The sequence below is a fragment of the Setaria viridis genome, chromosome 5 (assembly GCF_005286985.2).
Source record: "Setaria viridis chromosome 5, Setaria_viridis_v4.0, whole genome shotgun sequence".
NCBI classification, from domain to species: Eukaryota; Viridiplantae; Streptophyta; class Magnoliopsida; order Poales; family Poaceae; genus Setaria; species Setaria viridis.
Window position 1 is genome coordinate 31,439,875 of NC_048267.2, and position 17,738 is coordinate 31,457,612.

At 49.8% G+C, this 17,738-nt stretch overlaps 3 protein-coding genes and 1 pseudogene across 3 annotated transcripts; 1 reads left to right on the forward strand and 3 right to left on the reverse strand.

The window, feature by feature from the left end:
- Window positions 1–748: 748 nt before the first annotated feature.
- LOC117856429 (uncharacterized) lies at window positions 749–5,400 on the reverse strand. Its single transcript, XM_034738800.2, has 2 exons — window positions 3,625–5,400; window positions 749–1,394 (listed from the first exon to the last, which is right to left on the reverse strand). The coding sequence occupies exons 1-2, from the start codon at window positions 4,281–4,283 to the stop codon at window positions 749–751; spliced, it is 1,305 nt and encodes a 434-aa protein (XP_034594691.2). The 5' UTR covers window positions 4,284–5,400.
- Window positions 5,401–6,830: 1,430 nt separating this feature from the next.
- LOC117854551 (3'-5' exonuclease-like) lies at window positions 6,831–7,869 on the reverse strand (annotated as a pseudogene).
- A 3,057-nt stretch (window positions 7,870–10,926) lies between these two features.
- On the reverse strand, window positions 10,927–12,640 carry LOC117856430 (uncharacterized). The gene has a single exon (XM_034738801.2). The coding sequence runs from the start codon at window positions 12,487–12,489 to the stop codon at window positions 11,326–11,328; it is 1,164 nt and encodes a 387-aa protein (XP_034594692.1). The 5' UTR covers window positions 12,490–12,640; the 3' UTR covers window positions 10,927–11,325.
- Window positions 12,641–16,230: 3,590 nt separating this feature from the next.
- On the forward strand, window positions 16,231–17,079 carry LOC117854492 (3'-5' exonuclease). Its single transcript, XM_034736701.2, has one exon. The coding sequence runs from the start codon at window positions 16,290–16,292 to the stop codon at window positions 16,962–16,964; it is 675 nt and encodes a 224-aa protein (XP_034592592.1). The 5' UTR covers window positions 16,231–16,289; the 3' UTR covers window positions 16,965–17,079.
- The last annotated feature ends 659 nt before the right edge of the window (window positions 17,080–17,738 follow it).

Genomic DNA, 17,738 nt, shown 5'->3' on the forward strand with positions numbered 1-17,738 from the left:
GTGAGCAAGAAGAAATAAAAAAACTAGCATTTCAAAAATATTGATCCTTACTTTGGAAAATGTTGATTCTATTCTACTTATATAGTCTATGAAAAATGTTGATTGTACTACTTTCTACAAAATATTGATATATGTTTTGAAAAATGTTCCTTATGTTATTTTCAAATGTTAGTTTGATTTTAAAGTTGCTAAATTTGTTACATTGAAATATTAATTTATTTTAGATTTCTAGGTTAATGGACTTTAAAATTACGGAGTCTTCCCCTCTCTCCCACGAAAACGATCGACCTGGTTTGGACCGTGCGACGGCGTTTGCTGCGGTTTTCTTCCTCCCTGCGACCCATCTCCTCCCTTCGCTCCCCCAGCGCCCGCCGCTCTCCACGCAGTCGGTCCGTGCGCCGCCCTCCACGCTCCCCTGCCCAGCTGCAGCTCGAGTCCGGCTGGTGCGGCAGCACCCTCCCTTCCCACGACTTCTCTGTTCTCTCTCTCGGCCTCGGTCTTCCTTTCCTAGCGGCGACGACAAGGCGAGTTGCGCTGCCCGTTGTTCGTCGAGCGACAGGCGCTTCGCCGGAGACGAACATCCGACAGGGGTATGCCTGCCTATCCCCCTCCCTTCCCATCCTGCTGCGCAAAATCAAACACCCAAACCCCTAACATATGGTATTTGTATTGGGATCTGATCACGATTTTACCTATTGAATTTGATCTTTTTGCAACAGTTATTGGGTGTACATGTGTACACCCATGTCTATACAGGGTCCGGCCCTGCGGTGAGCAGCAGCCGGCCGATCTCGTAGGAGACGAACGCGTCGATGCAGGCGTACTGGACCTGCTCCATAGACAGGCGGCGCTCGTCCCACTTGCTCATCGTCAGCCGCTTGGGCTTGTCGATGTGCACGCCCATCACCTCGCGCGTCAGGGCCTTGAGCCCCGCGTTCCTGAACTCCGGCCGGGAGAGCACCTCCGCCGCGACGTGCCTCAGCTCCACCGCGTTGGCGACGACGAGGCCGCAGTCCTCGGACAGGCGCCTGACGTCGCCGTCGACGGCCACGCCGAGGAAGCGGTGGTCCGGGCAGGCGAGGAAGTCCTTCAGGGCGCCGGGGACGTGGTTGGCGTGGAAGATCTGGAAGACGAGGCCGCGCCGGCCCACGCAGAGCTGCAGGACGGCCATCTGGTTCTTGGGGCGGCCGTTCTCCGTGGGGACGACGCGCCACTCGGTGTCGATGCCGACGAGGAGCTGCCGGCCGTGCTTGCCGACGACCTCGCGGAGGAAGGACTCGACGGCGTCGCCGGAGTTGGTGACGGTGGTGCGAATCGTGGTGCCGTCGTCCATGACGACGTCGGTGTCGTACGTGCCCTTCATCATCGCGGGAGGAGCGCTTTCGATGATGTCTCTGCAACAAGGGAGGCCGGATGGATCTGCTTCTTGAGAGCTGCGGGATGAGTCCATGATGGTGGCTCTGTACATGCGCTTCTTCGATATGTAAAGGGCAAATGATCGGCTCCGATTCGATCGAGTGACCGAGTCCGAGCATCGAGAAGGATTGAGCGGTGCGATCGGATTGTACGCCTGTCAGCTCTCCAAGTCCGACTAGAGTTTGGGACCTGCGGAAGGGCTAACTGCTCTGACTTCTTGCTAGCCGTTTGATTATGGCGATCTGGATTGGTCCATGATAGGGTGGGGCGAACAGGCTCCCGCCCGCCACGTTGCCAAGTCAATGCCACGTCACCAAAAACCACTCTGGATTTGAGTTTAGGTTCGACAAGTGAATGAACAATTTCAAAATTGAGTTTTGCAAAGGTGGTTTCATAGTTGTAGTCAAAAGGTAAAAAATCGGACTTAACCTATAATTGATGGAATGATGATTGTAAAATGAGTTTTTCTCTTTCTTTGCTCCAAATTAATTTCAGTGCTAATTTTGTGGTGCTAACTACTCCATCAATTCTAAAATGTAAGATCTTAATTACATTTGCAGAAGAACAAATATCTTATATTTTAAAATGGATGGAGGTAGTATCTCATACCTGTTTTTAAGGTCCACGTGATTCCTCCTAAAAAGAAGAACTTGGATAAAATATTTGTGTTTTTGTTCAACTGTTTGTGTGTTACTGTTCCGTGAGTAAGCAAAGTCTTGTATGACACGTATGCCTCAGACAACATGCATAGAATTGTCGCACCGAGTCTTACCGACGGTGTATATAAAGGATCGCTGTAACTTTGCTTTGTTCCGTTATATGCAGGGCACGGCTGTTGTTGATATTCGTACTGACCCACGCGTTGATGAAAACACATTAGTTTCACTAGACGAAAATTTTTGATCACTAACTTTATTCTAACCCTTTTAGTATTCATCTTTTTAATTAATTACTGTTCGTTTTAGTATTTCATCTTTTTACAGACATTTATATAAATACATAAATAAATATACATGGCACTTTTAAAGTATACGATGAATCTAGTGCTACCCATTTTACTTTATGTAACTAATTAATTGGACAAATATTTCTGATCGAAATTTGAGAAAACATCAAGAATGACAAACACCTTAAAACGAACGGAGTAATTTGTTTTATCATTGTACCTAAATTCAATCGTTGACGTTTCTTTTTTCAGTTTTCTTTTCTTTTTACTCGAAACAATCTTCATACCTAACTTTTCTCGCCCCCAGCCATTTCATTCGCGTGGGATTACAATGATCAATGGATAAATGAAATACTATTTTATTTACGCATTGGGTGCCGAAACAAGCTTTGCAGCTAAGATGGAGCGTGCAGCAATAGGGAATCTTTCTCTAACATCTCATAGCACCCTCTTAGACACGTAGTATGTTGGAGCTGCTCTAATTGCATTGCCTCCACCATCAGACCAACTTTGTTCCTCGGCCACTTTCAAATCCCCAACACTTACTAATCCAAGAAGTCCAGGATCACGCTACAGATGAAAAAGATTATGGATGTACCTTGTTTGGAATAGAGAATGCAAGGAGTTAGAGAGGAGGGCACGAACTAAAGATAGCTGTTCGATTGCTTCTAGAACCTGCCCACCTGGATTAAAGTTAGGTGCTCATATTTTTGGAATTGTTATAAAAATAAATGGCACTATTTTTTTAGTGACAGGTTATGCGTGCATGTATTTGGAGAGGTGGGTGTGATTGTGTGTATGTGAGTGCTATAATGTGCTTTGAAAAAAGTTAGGGAGGCGAGTGAGGAATATAAAAAAATCAGGGGTGAAATATCCGGCTGGGATTTAGCTTTGGCACGTTTATATTTGCTTGAAATTTGGCGATAAAACCCCAATTTAATAATGGTGGCGGACATATGCGCTACCGATTGCCGTAACATAATCGCAGAGAGACGGCTAAGTCACGTTGCCATGCACATCTGACCGGAAAAGGCTGAACTTTGTACTGTTGATGAATTGGCAACGAAATCATCATATCGACCTTACACCTATAAATCATTTTAAATTCCTTCAAACAAATGTAAACATGCGAGATTCATGAAGTGCACGTGCAATAGACACTGTCAGTGAAACAGTAATCCTTAACTCAATGCTGTAACAGCTGAATCTAGGTAGCGAAACAACAGGGGACGCTCGAAAAACGCATCTTTAAAACTTCCTACGGCAACTCGAATGACATATACGGCGGGATCGTTGCACCGGTCGCCGCATCTCCCGCGTGCTGACCGGTGAGCAGCAGCCGGCCAACCTCGTATGACACAAACGCGTCGATGCAGGCGTATCGGACCTGCTCCATCGACAGGGGCTGGTTCCACTTGCTCATTGTCACATCCCTGTCCTTGTCGATGTGCACGCCCATCACCTCGCGTGCCAGGGTCTTGAGCCCCGCGTTCCTGAGCTCCGGCCGGGAGAGCACCTCCGCCGCGACGTACCTCAGGTCCACCGCGTTGGCGACCACGAGCTTGTTGCAGTCGCAGTACAGCCGCTCGACGTCGTTGTCGACCGCGACGCCGACGAAGCTGAGGTCCGGGCAGGCGAGGAAGGCCCGCAGGGCGGCCGGTATGTAGTCGGCGTGGACGATCTGGAAAAGGAGGCAGCGATAGCCGACGCAGAGCTGCAGGACGGCCATCCGGTTCGTGCGGCGCCCGTCCCTGCGGATGACCCGCCACTCGGTGTCGAGGCCGACGATGAGGCGCTGGCCGTACTTGTAAACCTCTTTGAGGAAGCGCTTGACGGCGTCACCGGAGTTGGTGACGGTGGTGCGGATCGTGGTGCCGTCGTCCATGACGACGTCGGTGTCGTACGCGTACGTGCTCCTCATCGCGGGGAGGAGGGGCTTGCGGCTTGTGCGTCTGTCTCTCAACAAACTCGGCTGGATGGATCGGGTTGAGAGATGATGACGATTTCACGATGGTTCTGCTCGTGGCCGCTGCTTCCGATATAAAGGGCGGCTGGGAGTGGGGGAGTCCGAGTCGGAGCAGGGCCGCGGCGGTGAGATCAGACTGTAAATCTGCAGCAACCCTGAGCTCCAAGTCCGAGCAGGTTTCGGGACCTGCTTGGTGGTTAACCTTTCCTAATCGAGGTCTGATTGGCCGACGAGAGGCTAATACCCGGCGAGGCCGCGGAGCAACTAAAACCGCGGCAGGTTCTTCGTCGGCAATCAACATGATTATCAACCAATCGATCTCATACAATAAATGAATAAACACTGAATTTTTATAATTCCACATCTCCCACTCCTGCATATATCACGCTCGCAAATACCAACGATCAACTGTTGTAATATCTCTCTCATATCTTCTTCCCCAAACCGCTCCTTCCTCCCTCTATTCGGATGCTGCTTCCTTCCTCCTCCCCACTCCGCTCTACCTCCCTTCCAGCTCCAGCGGGCTCTGCCACCTCCACCACGGCCCACGAGCCGCTCCCGCCTCTCGGCTCCGGCAGCCTTCGCCCACCGCACCTTTCTTCTTCCCCCTCTCTCGAGCTCTCCCGATGGCTCCGGCGGCCTTTGCCAATTCCGCCACCACCGACGCTAATCTTTTTGAGCTTGATGCGCCCACCGCTTCAACCACAAATTGTGACCTAATCCGCGCGCATTCAAAACCCCACCAAAACCCACTCTGAGGAAGCACATGCCCTAGTTCGAATCGTCATCAAAATCAAAGGGCGCAGACTGCAGAAAGGGAGTTCGAACCACTAACCTCGACTCTTTGCCGCTCGACGATCAGCCAGACCTCGTGCCGACCATCACCTCGCCGTCCGCTTCGCCAGAGAGAGGGGGCGGAGCCAGCAAGAGACACACGAAGAAGTGGGAGAGGCGGAGGGGCCGAGAGAGTTCCATCCCCTTTTAATTGGAATCGGACTCCTTTCTATCACTGGCAAATAGGTGACTAGCCAAATAGGTCCCACTCGTCAGACCTTCCATCTCATCAAGTCAGGTCCACCTCAGCAACCAGCGTGGCAAAACCGCCCAGGAAAACCACCAGATGGGGTTAAATGCACGGGTTAGGATTGATTAGGGGGTGCAGTACCCGGTTTAGTTGTAGGGGGGTTAAGTGTTCCAACCTCCCCCATACTTAGGGGGGGTATGTATACTTCTCCCATTTAGTTCCGATCTTTCATGTTCAGGCAAATCATGTGTTGGAAAGCTGTGTGAGTGATTTTCGCAGCAATTTTTGATCGGACCAAGTCACATACGGCAGCATATCTAACATAGTTTAGTTGCTGTTAGTAATCTTGTTTTGTCGCTAATAATCTAACATAGTTTAGTTACTGTTATTAATCTTGTTTTCTTGAGTCCTTTTATAATGAAAGGAAAATAAGAATCCACAAACTTGCTTCAGTCATCCTTATATTTTGGAAATGCAGATATGTACCCCTAAATTTGCTTCCGAGTATAATTTATATGTTCCTATACTCCCAAACGGCCAAATAATTATGCACAATTTCACCGGCGGTTTCATTAAATTAACTTTATAAACTGCAACTAAAATTGGTCTAATAATTTTTACAATGGGAAGAATTGTCGTGTTTATATCTAGTCCATCACATATGTTTACACGGATAATATATGAATAGGTTAGATGGCTTGACACTTCAACAATCCTCACAGCAAAGTGTGTTTTAATATTTGAACAATCTGAAATTTTGATGATTTTGCATTAGGAACAAACCTGAATCCTCACTGACTCACTGTATCCCTAGTGTCTACCCCTAGGACTTATGTGTTGGGTGGTATATATGTTGCAAACGCTCGGTACAATACATGATGTTCACTATTCCACTAGTCTAACTTCAAACTTTTTCTTCTGTCCTATCCCATAAATCATTAGCTGTTAGAATTTCAGACTTTGGGCACCGAAGAAACAAAATATTGCAGTGTTTTTTGGATTTAGTTGGTCCTCCACCCCTCCGCTGCATGCTTACCTGCGATTAAAGCTACACGCGGAACTATGTGATGACTTACGTCATCCGACGACTCAAACCAAATAGTAGCATAGGCTCGGATGCAGGTTCTTCGGATCATTCCGGACACGACCCATCCGGCAATCCAAAATAGCATGTTAGCCTATCATTTGGTTTGGTTTGGAGGGGTAGGGGTGTTGGATTGGACATGAGTTGCTACAGCAGGATGGGTTGGTGTGGGTTTGGTTTGGTTTGGTCTGGATTTGAGATCATTAGCATCGTCGTAATCAACACAAACTTTTGCTTGCTCTAAAGCAAACAACAAACAAGGAACGAACACACATCGTAGCAATTAAATCACGCACCATCTCAGCAACCATCTTTTTTTAAACAATCAGTAGCTACTGATTGTATTAAAAAGCAGATGAAACCTGGACTGTACAACCTCCTAAAACCATGGCTTATACATATAACAATAACCATGTCTCAATGCACATGGACAAACTTTTTTCTGATGCAAACTAGAAGAAAATAACCTCCAAGAACTAGCTGGAATTTGCGGTCGTTGCGCCATGCGCGACGGCCAGGACACCTCGCGGCTCGGTCAGTAATCGCCCTCGAGCAGCTTCACGAGACACACCTGAAGATCTGCTCGTAGCGTTGCAGCTTGCGGGCGACCTCGGAAGAGACGAAGGCGTCGATGCAGGCATAGCCGATCTGCTCGTCGCTGAGGCGGCGCGCGTCCCAGCGGCTCATGGTCACCCTCCGCGGCTTCACGAGGTCGGCGCCCACGATGGCGCGCAGCCCAGCCTGGCGCAGGTCCGGGCGGTCCATGTACTCCGCCACGCGGCCCCGCAGGTCCACCGCGTTGGCCACTCCAGGCCGTGGTCGTCTCTGAGCCGCTACGCGTCCGCCTCCACGCCGACGCCGAAGAAGCGGATCGTGCGGTCGCCGAGGAACCTACCCAGGCCGACGGGCAAGTAGTCGGCGTGGAGGAGCTGGAAGATGAGGCAGCGGCGGTCGACGCAGAGCTGCAGTGTGGCGGTGGGGTTCTGCGGGCCGCGGAAGTTGGGGCGCCACTCGATGTCGAGCCCCACGACGACGTCGTAGCGGATGCCGCCAGGGCGGTGCACTGAGAGGACCTCCGAGATCCAGCGCTCAACGGCCCTGCCGGAGGACGTGACGGTAGTGGTGATGACGTCTTGCCCGAAGGTCACGGCCTTCACCTCGGTCTCGGCCATTGGATCCCTCGTCCTCGTCCGTCTGGTTGCTGCGGCGACCTTCGGCGCTAGCGTTACTTTGGAGTTGGAAACACGATTCCGGACCAGCGGCCGGTGTGGATAAACGGAGGAGCGTGGCGTCAAAAGACGTGAAACCGGACTCTGCTTGCATGTAAATTTCCATGCATACAACTTTCTTTCCTATTCTATTCGCTACATACAGGCACGCCTCTTTCTCCTTTCATGTTTTATCTCCAAGTCTCCAACAAAAATTTTGCTTTCTGGTTTATATATCCTTTGTCGCATGGAAAAAGAGGCTGCATAAAGAAAGTTACAGGTGCGATCAGGGGGCACAAAATTTGCAGGAAGGGTAGATATGAGTCTTTTCCTTTCCTTTTGGCCTTCGTTCATCATTTTGAACACAATTTCTTTTGTAAGAAAGACTGAAAAACAAACAATGGAAATTTTACTGTCTGTTTCCAAAGTTGACCCACTGTCGAAATGATAATGAGCTATATGAAGAGTTAATCTTCTTTTGTTCTTTTAATAACTTCTCTCTTTTGATTGAGTTCCGATCTTTCAGCTTCAAGCAAATCATGTGTTGGATAGCTACATGAGTGATTTTCGCAGCAATTTTTGATTGGATCAAGTCGCATAACATCGTTTAGTTGCTGTTATTAATCTTGTTTTGTCGCATATCTAACTTAGTTTAGTTACTGTTATTAATCTTGTTTTCTTGAGTCATTCTATGAAAGGAACAGAAGAATCCACAAAGCACAAGCGTTGCACCTGAACATCTCGTGTATTTTATATTTACTAATGCGGTCAACGTGTACGGACGCGAGCTCCCATATTGGTCTGCTTTAACATTTGTGCACCAATTAGCCTTCCTCCTCCCGGAGACACCTTGCTGCTCTTCTTCTTCCCGACTAGACTTATCCCTTTGGTTTGGCTTTCCGGGTGTCGTAAGGCCAGAAGTCAAACCAAAGGGGTAGGGATACTCCTTGGCTTCCAGAGGAAGCTGCTTTCGTGTAGTTCATTTTTCATAGCAGGGGAGAAGGTGCTTTCTGGAGCTTTGACTTTTATAAGTTGGAAGAAATTACCCACCGCCACTGGTTACGTTGTACTAGTTCGCTTCTTTTTTTTTCCCGTCTCCCTCACCCGCCGGCTCTCCCCTGCCTGGCACCGCTCCTCCTCTCCCGGTGACGGTGCCCCTCCTCCTCTCCCGGCGGCGGCACCCCCTCTGGCGGACGCGATCGCGGTCGCGGTCGGCAGTGTCTAGGGAGGGCTCGCGGTCGAAGGGCTGGTCGTTGTCGACGCAGCGGTGCTCAAGCTCGCGCCACATCTGGAGGAGCGAGGGCGGCGTGGTGGGTTGCGGGCGCAGTGGCGGCGAGGCAGGCGAGGAGAGGAGGAAGGAGGAGGGGTCGAGGGATGGAGACAGGGTGGAGGTGCGCGAGGGCGAGGAGCTCGGCCTCGCGATTGCGGTGCTCGACCTCGCGCTCCATGGAAGAGAGCACCTCCTCGGCCTGGCGCGCAGCGGAGGACTCCGCCTTGTCGGGCTCATGGCCGGCGCCCCCTCCCCTGGCGACGGAGCAGGAGGAGGAGGATGAAGGGGCCGACGAAAAGCAGCCACGAAAAGCTCAACTTCAGCGTGTCCTGCTCGAGAGCGTCTTTCAAGGGATTGGATGCGGGCGCGAGCTCTTCCAGCCGCGACCGCCGGGAAGGCCTCGCCGGCAGCCACCGGAGCCACGTGCGGCTCCCCTCCTCCCTTCTCCTATCGATTTGTGCACCGGGAGGAAGAAGAAGATACTGACGAGTGGGGTCCACTTGTCAGTGAGAGAGGAAGAGAGTTTAGTGGGGTGGACTATGAATGACACGTGGATCCGCTCGTAAGTGTTTCCAAAAAGCCATCGATGTTTCACCAAACGGCTTTTAGCTTTCTCACAGCCCACAACCTACAACAGTATTTTCCACAGCCCACAGCTCACAGCTACTTTTGCAAAAACCACAGCTCAACCAAACACACCCTTATCTGTTAAGTCCTTTTGTGTTTGGGGCTGAGGGGCTCCTTCCCTCCTCTTCTTGGGCTTTATGTATTTACAATGGTTAATGGCCAAGCTGATCGAGTTCAGCCAGCCTAAGGGCACGCCCAAGATGGGTTGGGGATGGAAAAGAGGGAGAGAAAAAGAGAATGGAGGAGAGGTGAATATCTCCGGGAGCTCAGACTTTAGTCATCGCGTTGGTGGCTAGAAATTCTGAAATATTTATTTTTTTAATCTTTGGAACATTTTTTTCGTTCTAGACTTTTTTCTTAGAACATTTTGATTTGTTTTAAAAAACATTTTTTATTTTTTATTTGGAATAACTTTTCATGACCTTTTTTATTTATTACGAAACAAAATCTAGTTTTGACCGAAATATTTTCTCAGATTTTTTTTCTGCTTGTGCTCATCTTTATTATAGGCCTACTTAGCCTGATCTATTTTGGTGGGCTTTAGTGGGCTAACCTATTTTAAGTATGTTACACATATGATCCCTAAAAAATAAAAGAGTTGGATCGAATCCGGCGGGTGGTCTGTGAGGTTTCACCACTCTCTGTCCTCTGCTCTCCACCCACGGCTGCTCCTACCACTTGCCTCTGCATCTGCTTGCATGTTGCCACGTCAAGGCAGGATGGTCGATGGTTGTCCTCGCCCGCTCTACTCTAGATCCGTCAATTTGGAGGCAGCAACACGTGGGACTAAGGATGTAGTTGGATATCTAACAAATAGTTCTAGATTGATCACTTTGTTTCATTTCACTTTTGTTGTTCTAAGATCCAAACTATTCGTATGAGTTTTAGGTCGACTGAATGATCCAAATGATATAGTGAAATAAAAGCTTGGATATATATAGCTAGCCCGGATGGAATGAGTGAAATCAAAAGCAAGAAGCGATGGCGAACACCAAGAGAGGAGAGACATGCATGAGGAAGAATATGAGACTGGTATAATTATCGGGTAATATCTTAGTGGTTGGAAACTTAGCTAAGTGGTGCAAGACAAAGATTTTTAAGCAGAAGTTGTAAAACTGTAAAAGCCTTGCTACTTGAGTTTTAAATGCTGAGACGTGTGGTATGGATGGTAAATCTTGGATTGGCGAGCCCGGCATCTGTTCTTTGTAGGCCTCGACAATGTGATGCAATCAACTTTGTAGCTATATTCAATAGAAAAAATGCACAACTTTTGTTCCATAGCCATTTTCCTAGAAATTTACTACTTTTGCTTCTGTCCTTCAATTCGGTCTAGATTTATAAATTGAAGCATTGTATATCATCATGATGCATACTTTTACATACAATTTGCTTGCATCTGCTACGAATCATGCAAGATGCTGTGCTGAAAGGTTACCCTTCTAGCTTCCACTGGTTAATTCAGTACAAAGGTGGTTCTCAAGTCTCAACGCATTGATCGAGGCGTGTAGGTCTGTACGACTCCACTAATCAAAGGTTTTACATCATTGTAATTTGTAATTTTAAAAAGTGTGGCAATAGACAAATATAGACAAAGTGTGCCTTTTGTTCTAGTGGCCAAATGCTAAAGCATTACTTATCTGTATGAAGTATGAACGCAACAAGAAAGTCCTTCGATCATGATGGATCTGCAAGGCTGCAATCATGGCGCACTGGTGATGAACAAGTGGTACCTACCACTGGTGGAGCAGAGCAATCGATGTAATAACTCAAGTAGTCCGGCTAGGTCAAGGGTAAAACCAGGTCGGTGCAGAGAAAGTCGACTGGAACTCGGACGGGAAGCCCTCGATCCCACGCATGATCTCGCGGCCCGAGTACCAACCGACGTCGCTGCACGGGAAGTTGCCTCCGCACGAGAGCGCCAAGGAGATGTCGAAGCCCGTGTCGTCCAAGAAGTAGATGCCCTCCTGGAAGCCGCCGAACTGGGACGCCTCGAGCGCCCTGGAGCAGCCTCGCGCGAGGAAGATCACGCGCCCGTCCAGGCCGCCGTCGAGCTCCACCCAGGACGCCGCGTGGCCGCCACTGGGCAGATCCTGCACCTCCAGCTCCAGGAACTCAAACCCACGCGCCGCGGCCGCGCCGCCGCCGTGCTGGGTGGAGGGGAAGTGGCGCACGACCATCAGCAGCTTCCCGCGGGACTCCACCAGGTAGCGGCTCACGGAAGACGGGCTCGGCGCCGGTGCGTTGGGTCGCCGCTGCATCCGGTAGGACCTCCGGGCCATCGTGAGGGCGAGCGCGCCGGGGGCGCCTTCCTGCACGAACACCGTGACCGCCTCGTCGCTGGTGACGGCGTGGAACCCCCGCACGACTTCGCCGTCGTGGTAGAGGATGTCCTGGAGCCCGTGCACGGGCTCCGAGGCCACCCAATGGCGGTCCATCGTGGGCCGGACGAAGGCGAGGTTGGACACGCCGCAGACGAGCGCGGCGGCGACGCAGGCCCGCGAGGTGGGCGGCGCCGAGAGCGCCACCGCGCGGACGACGAGGCAGGTCGTGATGCCGTGCCTGGGGACCCTCATCCTGTCGGGCAGGGGTGCCCACGCGCGGGAGAAGACGTTGACTAGCGCGTACGCGCGCCAGCCGTTGGCGGCGACGGCGAGCCAGCCGCTGGGGTGGGAGCCGCAGAGGCGCGCGCCGTGGGCGCCGTAGGGCAGCGAGAGGCGGCGGCGCGCGGAGCCCGCGAGGGGGCTGACGAAGCAGGGCGCGCCGGCGGACGGGAGGAGGAGGAGCCACGGGAGCTGCGGCGGCGGCGTGCCAGCCGAGGCGCGGGCCCGGGCGGCGGAGCGCCAGGAGCGGCAGACGGCTGCGAAGTAGACGCGGTCGGCGAGGCAGCGCAGGTCGAGGAAGACCACGCCCAGGAGCTCCGACGGCAGCTCCGACCACGACGCCGCCATCGGCGCGCGGAGTGACGACGCGGAGGACGGGAAGACTGAGACCGGAAAGACGCTGCAGTGCAAGAAGCAGAGGGGAATGCGCAGTGCTCAGTGGAATTCTTTGTACTTGAGGGGTTGAACGGCCTTTATGCTGACTGGGTCGATTGCTCGCAGGTTTCTGCCAAGGCCACTGATTTGTGGGACGCGGATGCGTGGAAGCTTCGGCGTGTAAGAACCGATGAGTAGGGGGGCGTTTGGTTGTCGTTGTGCTGTCACATCAAATCAAATGGATTTAGATACTAATTAGAAGTATTAAACATATATTATTTATAAAATCTATTACACAAATCGAGGCTAAACGACGATACGAATCTATTAAGTCTAATTAGTTCATGATTTGATAATGTGCTGCTACAGTAATCATTTGCTAATGATGGATTAATTAAGCTTAATAGATTCATCCCGTTGTTTAGGCTCCATCTGTGCAATTAGTTTTATAATTAACTTATATTTAGTACTTCTAATTAGCCTCCGAATATTTGATGTGACACGGACTACACTTAGCTCAGGAACCAACCAACCCCTAAACAGCACGATCGACTGGATTCTCCGGGCGTCAGACGGCGAAAATTTGCTGTCCGTCCACGGCCTCATCCTTCGTCCTTTTCCCCGGTGTGTGCAGCCTATCGGCATCAGATGGAGCAGTTGGTGGTTTTCTGTTTGGCCGATGGTCCCATGCTGTGGCCGTTCTGATTCGGATGGCATTATCGATTCAATTCTTGATGAGCTGACGAAGAGTTCAGACTGCACAAAAGTTTTGCTGTGATTTCCCGGTTAACAGACAAGGGCTAAGTAACAATGTCAGTAGGATGCACGTTCGATTCCTTCGTGTTGGATTTGATTTCGACTCCCTTCAGTTCTTGCTGTCAGAGCATCGCTTTGCGGCTTTTCGATCCCCAGTGCAAATTGCAAAGGACGTTTCACGATAAGTCAGAAGACCGGATGGCACGCGTCGGCCACGGTTGGTGACCATGACTGTACTCGCATTGTTGGAATGTTGGTTGCCTGATGTGATACAGACACTTGACTAACAACCTCCCTATCTTATTCTTGTATCGAGATTATTCCTCCACCATAGCCACTCTTTGTTTCTCATACTTGCTTCAGCTCATCACAACATACAGCATCCAGTCATTTACCCACGGCATGCTGTATACTACTGTAGTCTGTAGTACTGTCGCAAGATAGTATTTTTTTCGATAACTTATTCATGTTGATCCCTTCTTTAATTTGTCGATAGAAATTGGCACAATCTCGTACTAGCTTGTTCATAAATAAAAAACCATTCATGTTGATTTTCCAACATCCATTGATCGGGAAGGGGCACTGCTCTAGAACATCAATCAGCTACTCTCAACATACTCCTATTGCTTGGAAAGGAACAGCAAAAGCTAATAAGTAGTCTCTCCGTCTCAAAATTACTGTTCGTTTTGATTTTTCTAGATACATAGCATTCGACATGTACCTAGATATATATTATAGATATATATTATGTCCAGATATATTACAAAACTTATGTATCTGAAAAAAGCTAAAATGAATAGTAATTTAGAACGGAGAGCTGGAAACTAATACTTCTTGCATGCCAGAACGGGACAACTTCCGGGACCTAAAGGTAATTAACTAGACAACTACGTATACTACTAGTGAAATTCAGCACATTACTACCCAAAACGAACTTAAATAAGACACAAGAGCGAGCTAACTGCTAGATCCGCTCACAATGATCTGTACATACACAGTAACAACTTCTTTTTTGAGAACGTATCCACAGTAACAACTTCATCTTTGACGTACAGGACAATGTATTGGAAGGACAAAATTACACATGTACTGATGTACATACGTGGTAAATTAACTTTTCTTCAAGAGTGGGCATAAAAGAAACTCAGCCGCGGGGATTCACGAAGGAAGTGTCTCTGACTCTTATTTGGTTCCAATTTTTTTCCTCTTTCCAAAGACTAGGTACTCCAATAGAATATGGCTGAGCGCCTGAGCCCACAACACCTTCATACATCCACCATACAAGACACTGAAAAGTGAAAAGTGCTTCCCCTGACGAATATATTGTTCCTTCATGAATCCCTCAGTGTTACAACTTTCCGTTTCCTATTCGCAAACCAGACCTACAAATCACTTTCTGATTTGCAAGAATTAAGTACCATTCATATGCTGGTACGAAGAATATGTATGTGGTTAGTTGTTTCACAAAGTACAAACAGTGGCACATAATAATGGATTGATTATCTCAGTTCGGCCCTTAAAAATATACCGAAACATTAGAGGAGTTTTCACAATGATTGAAAATAATGGGAGTCGTATCAAACAGGTGGGAGATTGAAAATAATGGGAGTCGTATCAAACAGGTGGGAACGGGTATTACCTGCTCAAACGAAGGACCACCAACGAATGAAGAGAAAAGCAGTTTTCCGCTGAACAATAAGCACCTTTAGATGGAAACGTACCCTCTCGGTGTCGTTGCATCGTTTCACAAATAGCAAATCACAGCCACCTGCCGTTGCATCAAAGCACCCATACCCCTACACTGAAAGCTCTGTAACAAAAAAAAAAACCCATCAAATTAGCAGAAAAGTAGAAAACACTAGACCGCTTTGTCTGGTTAAAATCGTTAACTTAGTCGAAGTTTGAGAATAAACAGAGGTAATGAACTCTCAAACAAGCTCTTTTCAGCAAATTGTAATCTGACAGAACAGAAAGTTGAAACCTTACAGCCCCCCTCCCCCGTTCTTTCTTCAGCTAAGGAACTCTTTGTTTGTCAATTTACCACCAAGACTACACACATACGAGTCATGGGAAGTAAAAAATGACATGTGTGGCCCGTCTGATGCTCATGTTGCCAAAGAGATGAGTTGATGCTCGCACAAGTATATTACTGTATTTTGGACTAGAGGAAGAAGTATCTACTAGCACGAGAAGGCATGCAGCAAGCCAGCAAAAGATCAGCAAGACTAGAAGAGCTCATTTGAGGACCAGTCCTGGATGATCCCGTGCATGTATGTACCCCGCTGTACACCCATGACCCAACCAAACACAAACAGAGCCTTAATCTTATCGATGGCCACGCCGGCCGCCGGCGTCCTCATGGATGATGGCACCGTGATCCAGAGTTCCAGCCCACCGTCATGTCCTCGGCCGGGCGGCGTCTTTCATGCCTTCCCAGCTTCCTAGCGCCCGCTCAAGATCGTCGTCTTCGCGCTCTAGGTCGAACGCCACCGCCGCTACCTCCGGCTTCATCCCGGGCGCACCCTGCGCAGGACTTCCTAGCGCACCCTCAGCTTGCTCCTGCTTCGTGAGCGTCGGGATCGACGGGCTCCTCGCGCGCGGACTATGGAGGCCGGGTGCCCGGGCGTAATCACAACTCCGCGCACCGAGGGTGTACGGTGTACCTGTCCCTGGAGGGTCTTGCGACGCCCCCCACGTGACCTGGAGGTGGCGCACACGCACGGCGTGGGCAGCACAACCTGCACGACGAAAACTAACCGCGATGTGCGAGCGCGTGACAGGGGAACAGCAGGTCCCGAACCCTGCTCGGACTTGGAGCTCAGGATTGCTGCCGATTTCCAAGTCCGATCTCACCGCCACGACCCTGCACCGACTCGGAGTCTCCTGCGCTCCCTGCCCTTTATATACGGAAGCAGCGCCACGAGCAGAACCATCGTCAAATCATCATCATCCCTCAACCCGATCCATCCAGACGAGTTTGCTGAGAGACAGACGCTCAAGCCCCTCTCCTCGCCGCGATGAGGAAGAGGAGCACGTACGCGTACGACACCGACGTCGTCATGGACGACGGAACCACGATCCGCACCACCGTCACCAACTCCGGCGACGCCGTCAAGCTCTTCCTCAAAGAGGTTTACAAGTACGGCCAGCACCTCATCGTCGGCCTCGACACCGAGTGGCGGACCATCAACCACAGGGACGGGCACCACTCGCACCGGATGGCCGTCCTGCAGCTCTGCGTCGGCTACAGCTGCCTCGTGTTCCAGATCGTCCGCGCCGACTACGTCCCGGCCGTCCTGAAGGCCTTCCTCGCCTGCCCGAACCATAGCTTCGTCGGCGTTGGGGTCGACAACGACGTCGAGCGCCTGTACGACGACTGCAAGATCCTGGTGGCCAACGCGGTGGACCTGAGGTACGTCGCGGCAGAGGTGCTCTCCCGGCCGGAGCTCAGGAAGGTGGGGCTAAAGACCCTGACACGCGAGGTGATGGGCGTCCACATCGACAAGCCCATGGAATTGACGAAGAGCAGGTGGAGCCAGCCCCTGTCGATGGAGCAGGTCCGATACGCCTGCATCGACGCCTTTGTGTCTTACGAGATTGGCCGGCTGTTGCTGATCGCCGCTCAGCGCGCGGGAGATTCCGCGGCGACCGGTGCAACATTCTTGCAGTTTATGTCCTTCGAATTGCCGTAAGGCGTACTAAGCTTTAGAGATGCGTTTTTCGCCTGTCCCCTGTTGTTTTCACTAGATTCAGCCGTTACAGTATTTCATAATTTGCGATAAAGAATTAATGATTGTTTCACTGACAGTGTCTATGGGTTGTTTGGATATGTACTCGATGAATCTCGCACGTCTTCAAATTATACTTCACATATATTAGTAAAAGCATGCACCTATATGGTCAACTAAAAGTCTGCACCCTTCTAAATATCCTTAATGAGCTCGACTCGATCAATTTTCAATTCACCTAATAATGGATCTTCATATGGGCAACTATTATTTCTCATTCGCGAATCCTTCCTTACTCAATTTTCAGTTCATCTGCTCGCTCTCGGTTTGGTCTCATTCGCGAATCCTTCCTTATCCAATTTTCAGTTCATTGCTCACTCTCGGTTTGATCTCATTTATTGAGTTGCATGCACCAACTAGTTCAACCTAAAAGCTTAATCTGGTAGCGAAAGTTGAGCAATTTCACTAATACTCTAACACTCTCCATCACGTGCAAGCTCCCTCAGATCGCATGTGGAAATTGGAGTGGGTTGCATTTATTTTATTTAATCACGCCCGTTAGGATTCGAACTCGAGACCTCTAGCTCTGATACCATATTGAGTTGCATGCACCAACCAGTGCAACCCAAAAGTTTAAGCTGATAGGGAAGTCAGTGCCAAACAGCTACAGAATGGTATAAACCTGAGCTGTTGAGAATATTTAAAATGTTGAGTCCTATCCAATTTTAAAAGCATGAA

Excerpts from the sequence above, each read along its gene's own strand:
- LOC117856429 (XM_034738800.2), bottom strand. The coding sequence starts at position 4,283 with ATGAGGAGCACGTACGCGTACGACACCGACGTCGTCATGGACGACGGC. Across the intron at positions 1,395-3,624 it reads TATATGTCATTCGAGTTGCC|AGACATCATCGAAAGCGCTC; the intron begins GTAGGAAGTTTT and ends CCCTTGTTGCAG.
- LOC117856430 (XM_034738801.2), bottom strand. The coding sequence starts at position 12,489 with ATGGCGGCGTCGTGGTCGGAGCTGCCGTCGGAGCTCCTGGGCGTGGTC.
- LOC117854492 (XM_034736701.2), top strand. The coding sequence starts at position 16,290 with ATGAGGAAGAGGAGCACGTACGCGTACGACACCGACGTCGTCATGGAC.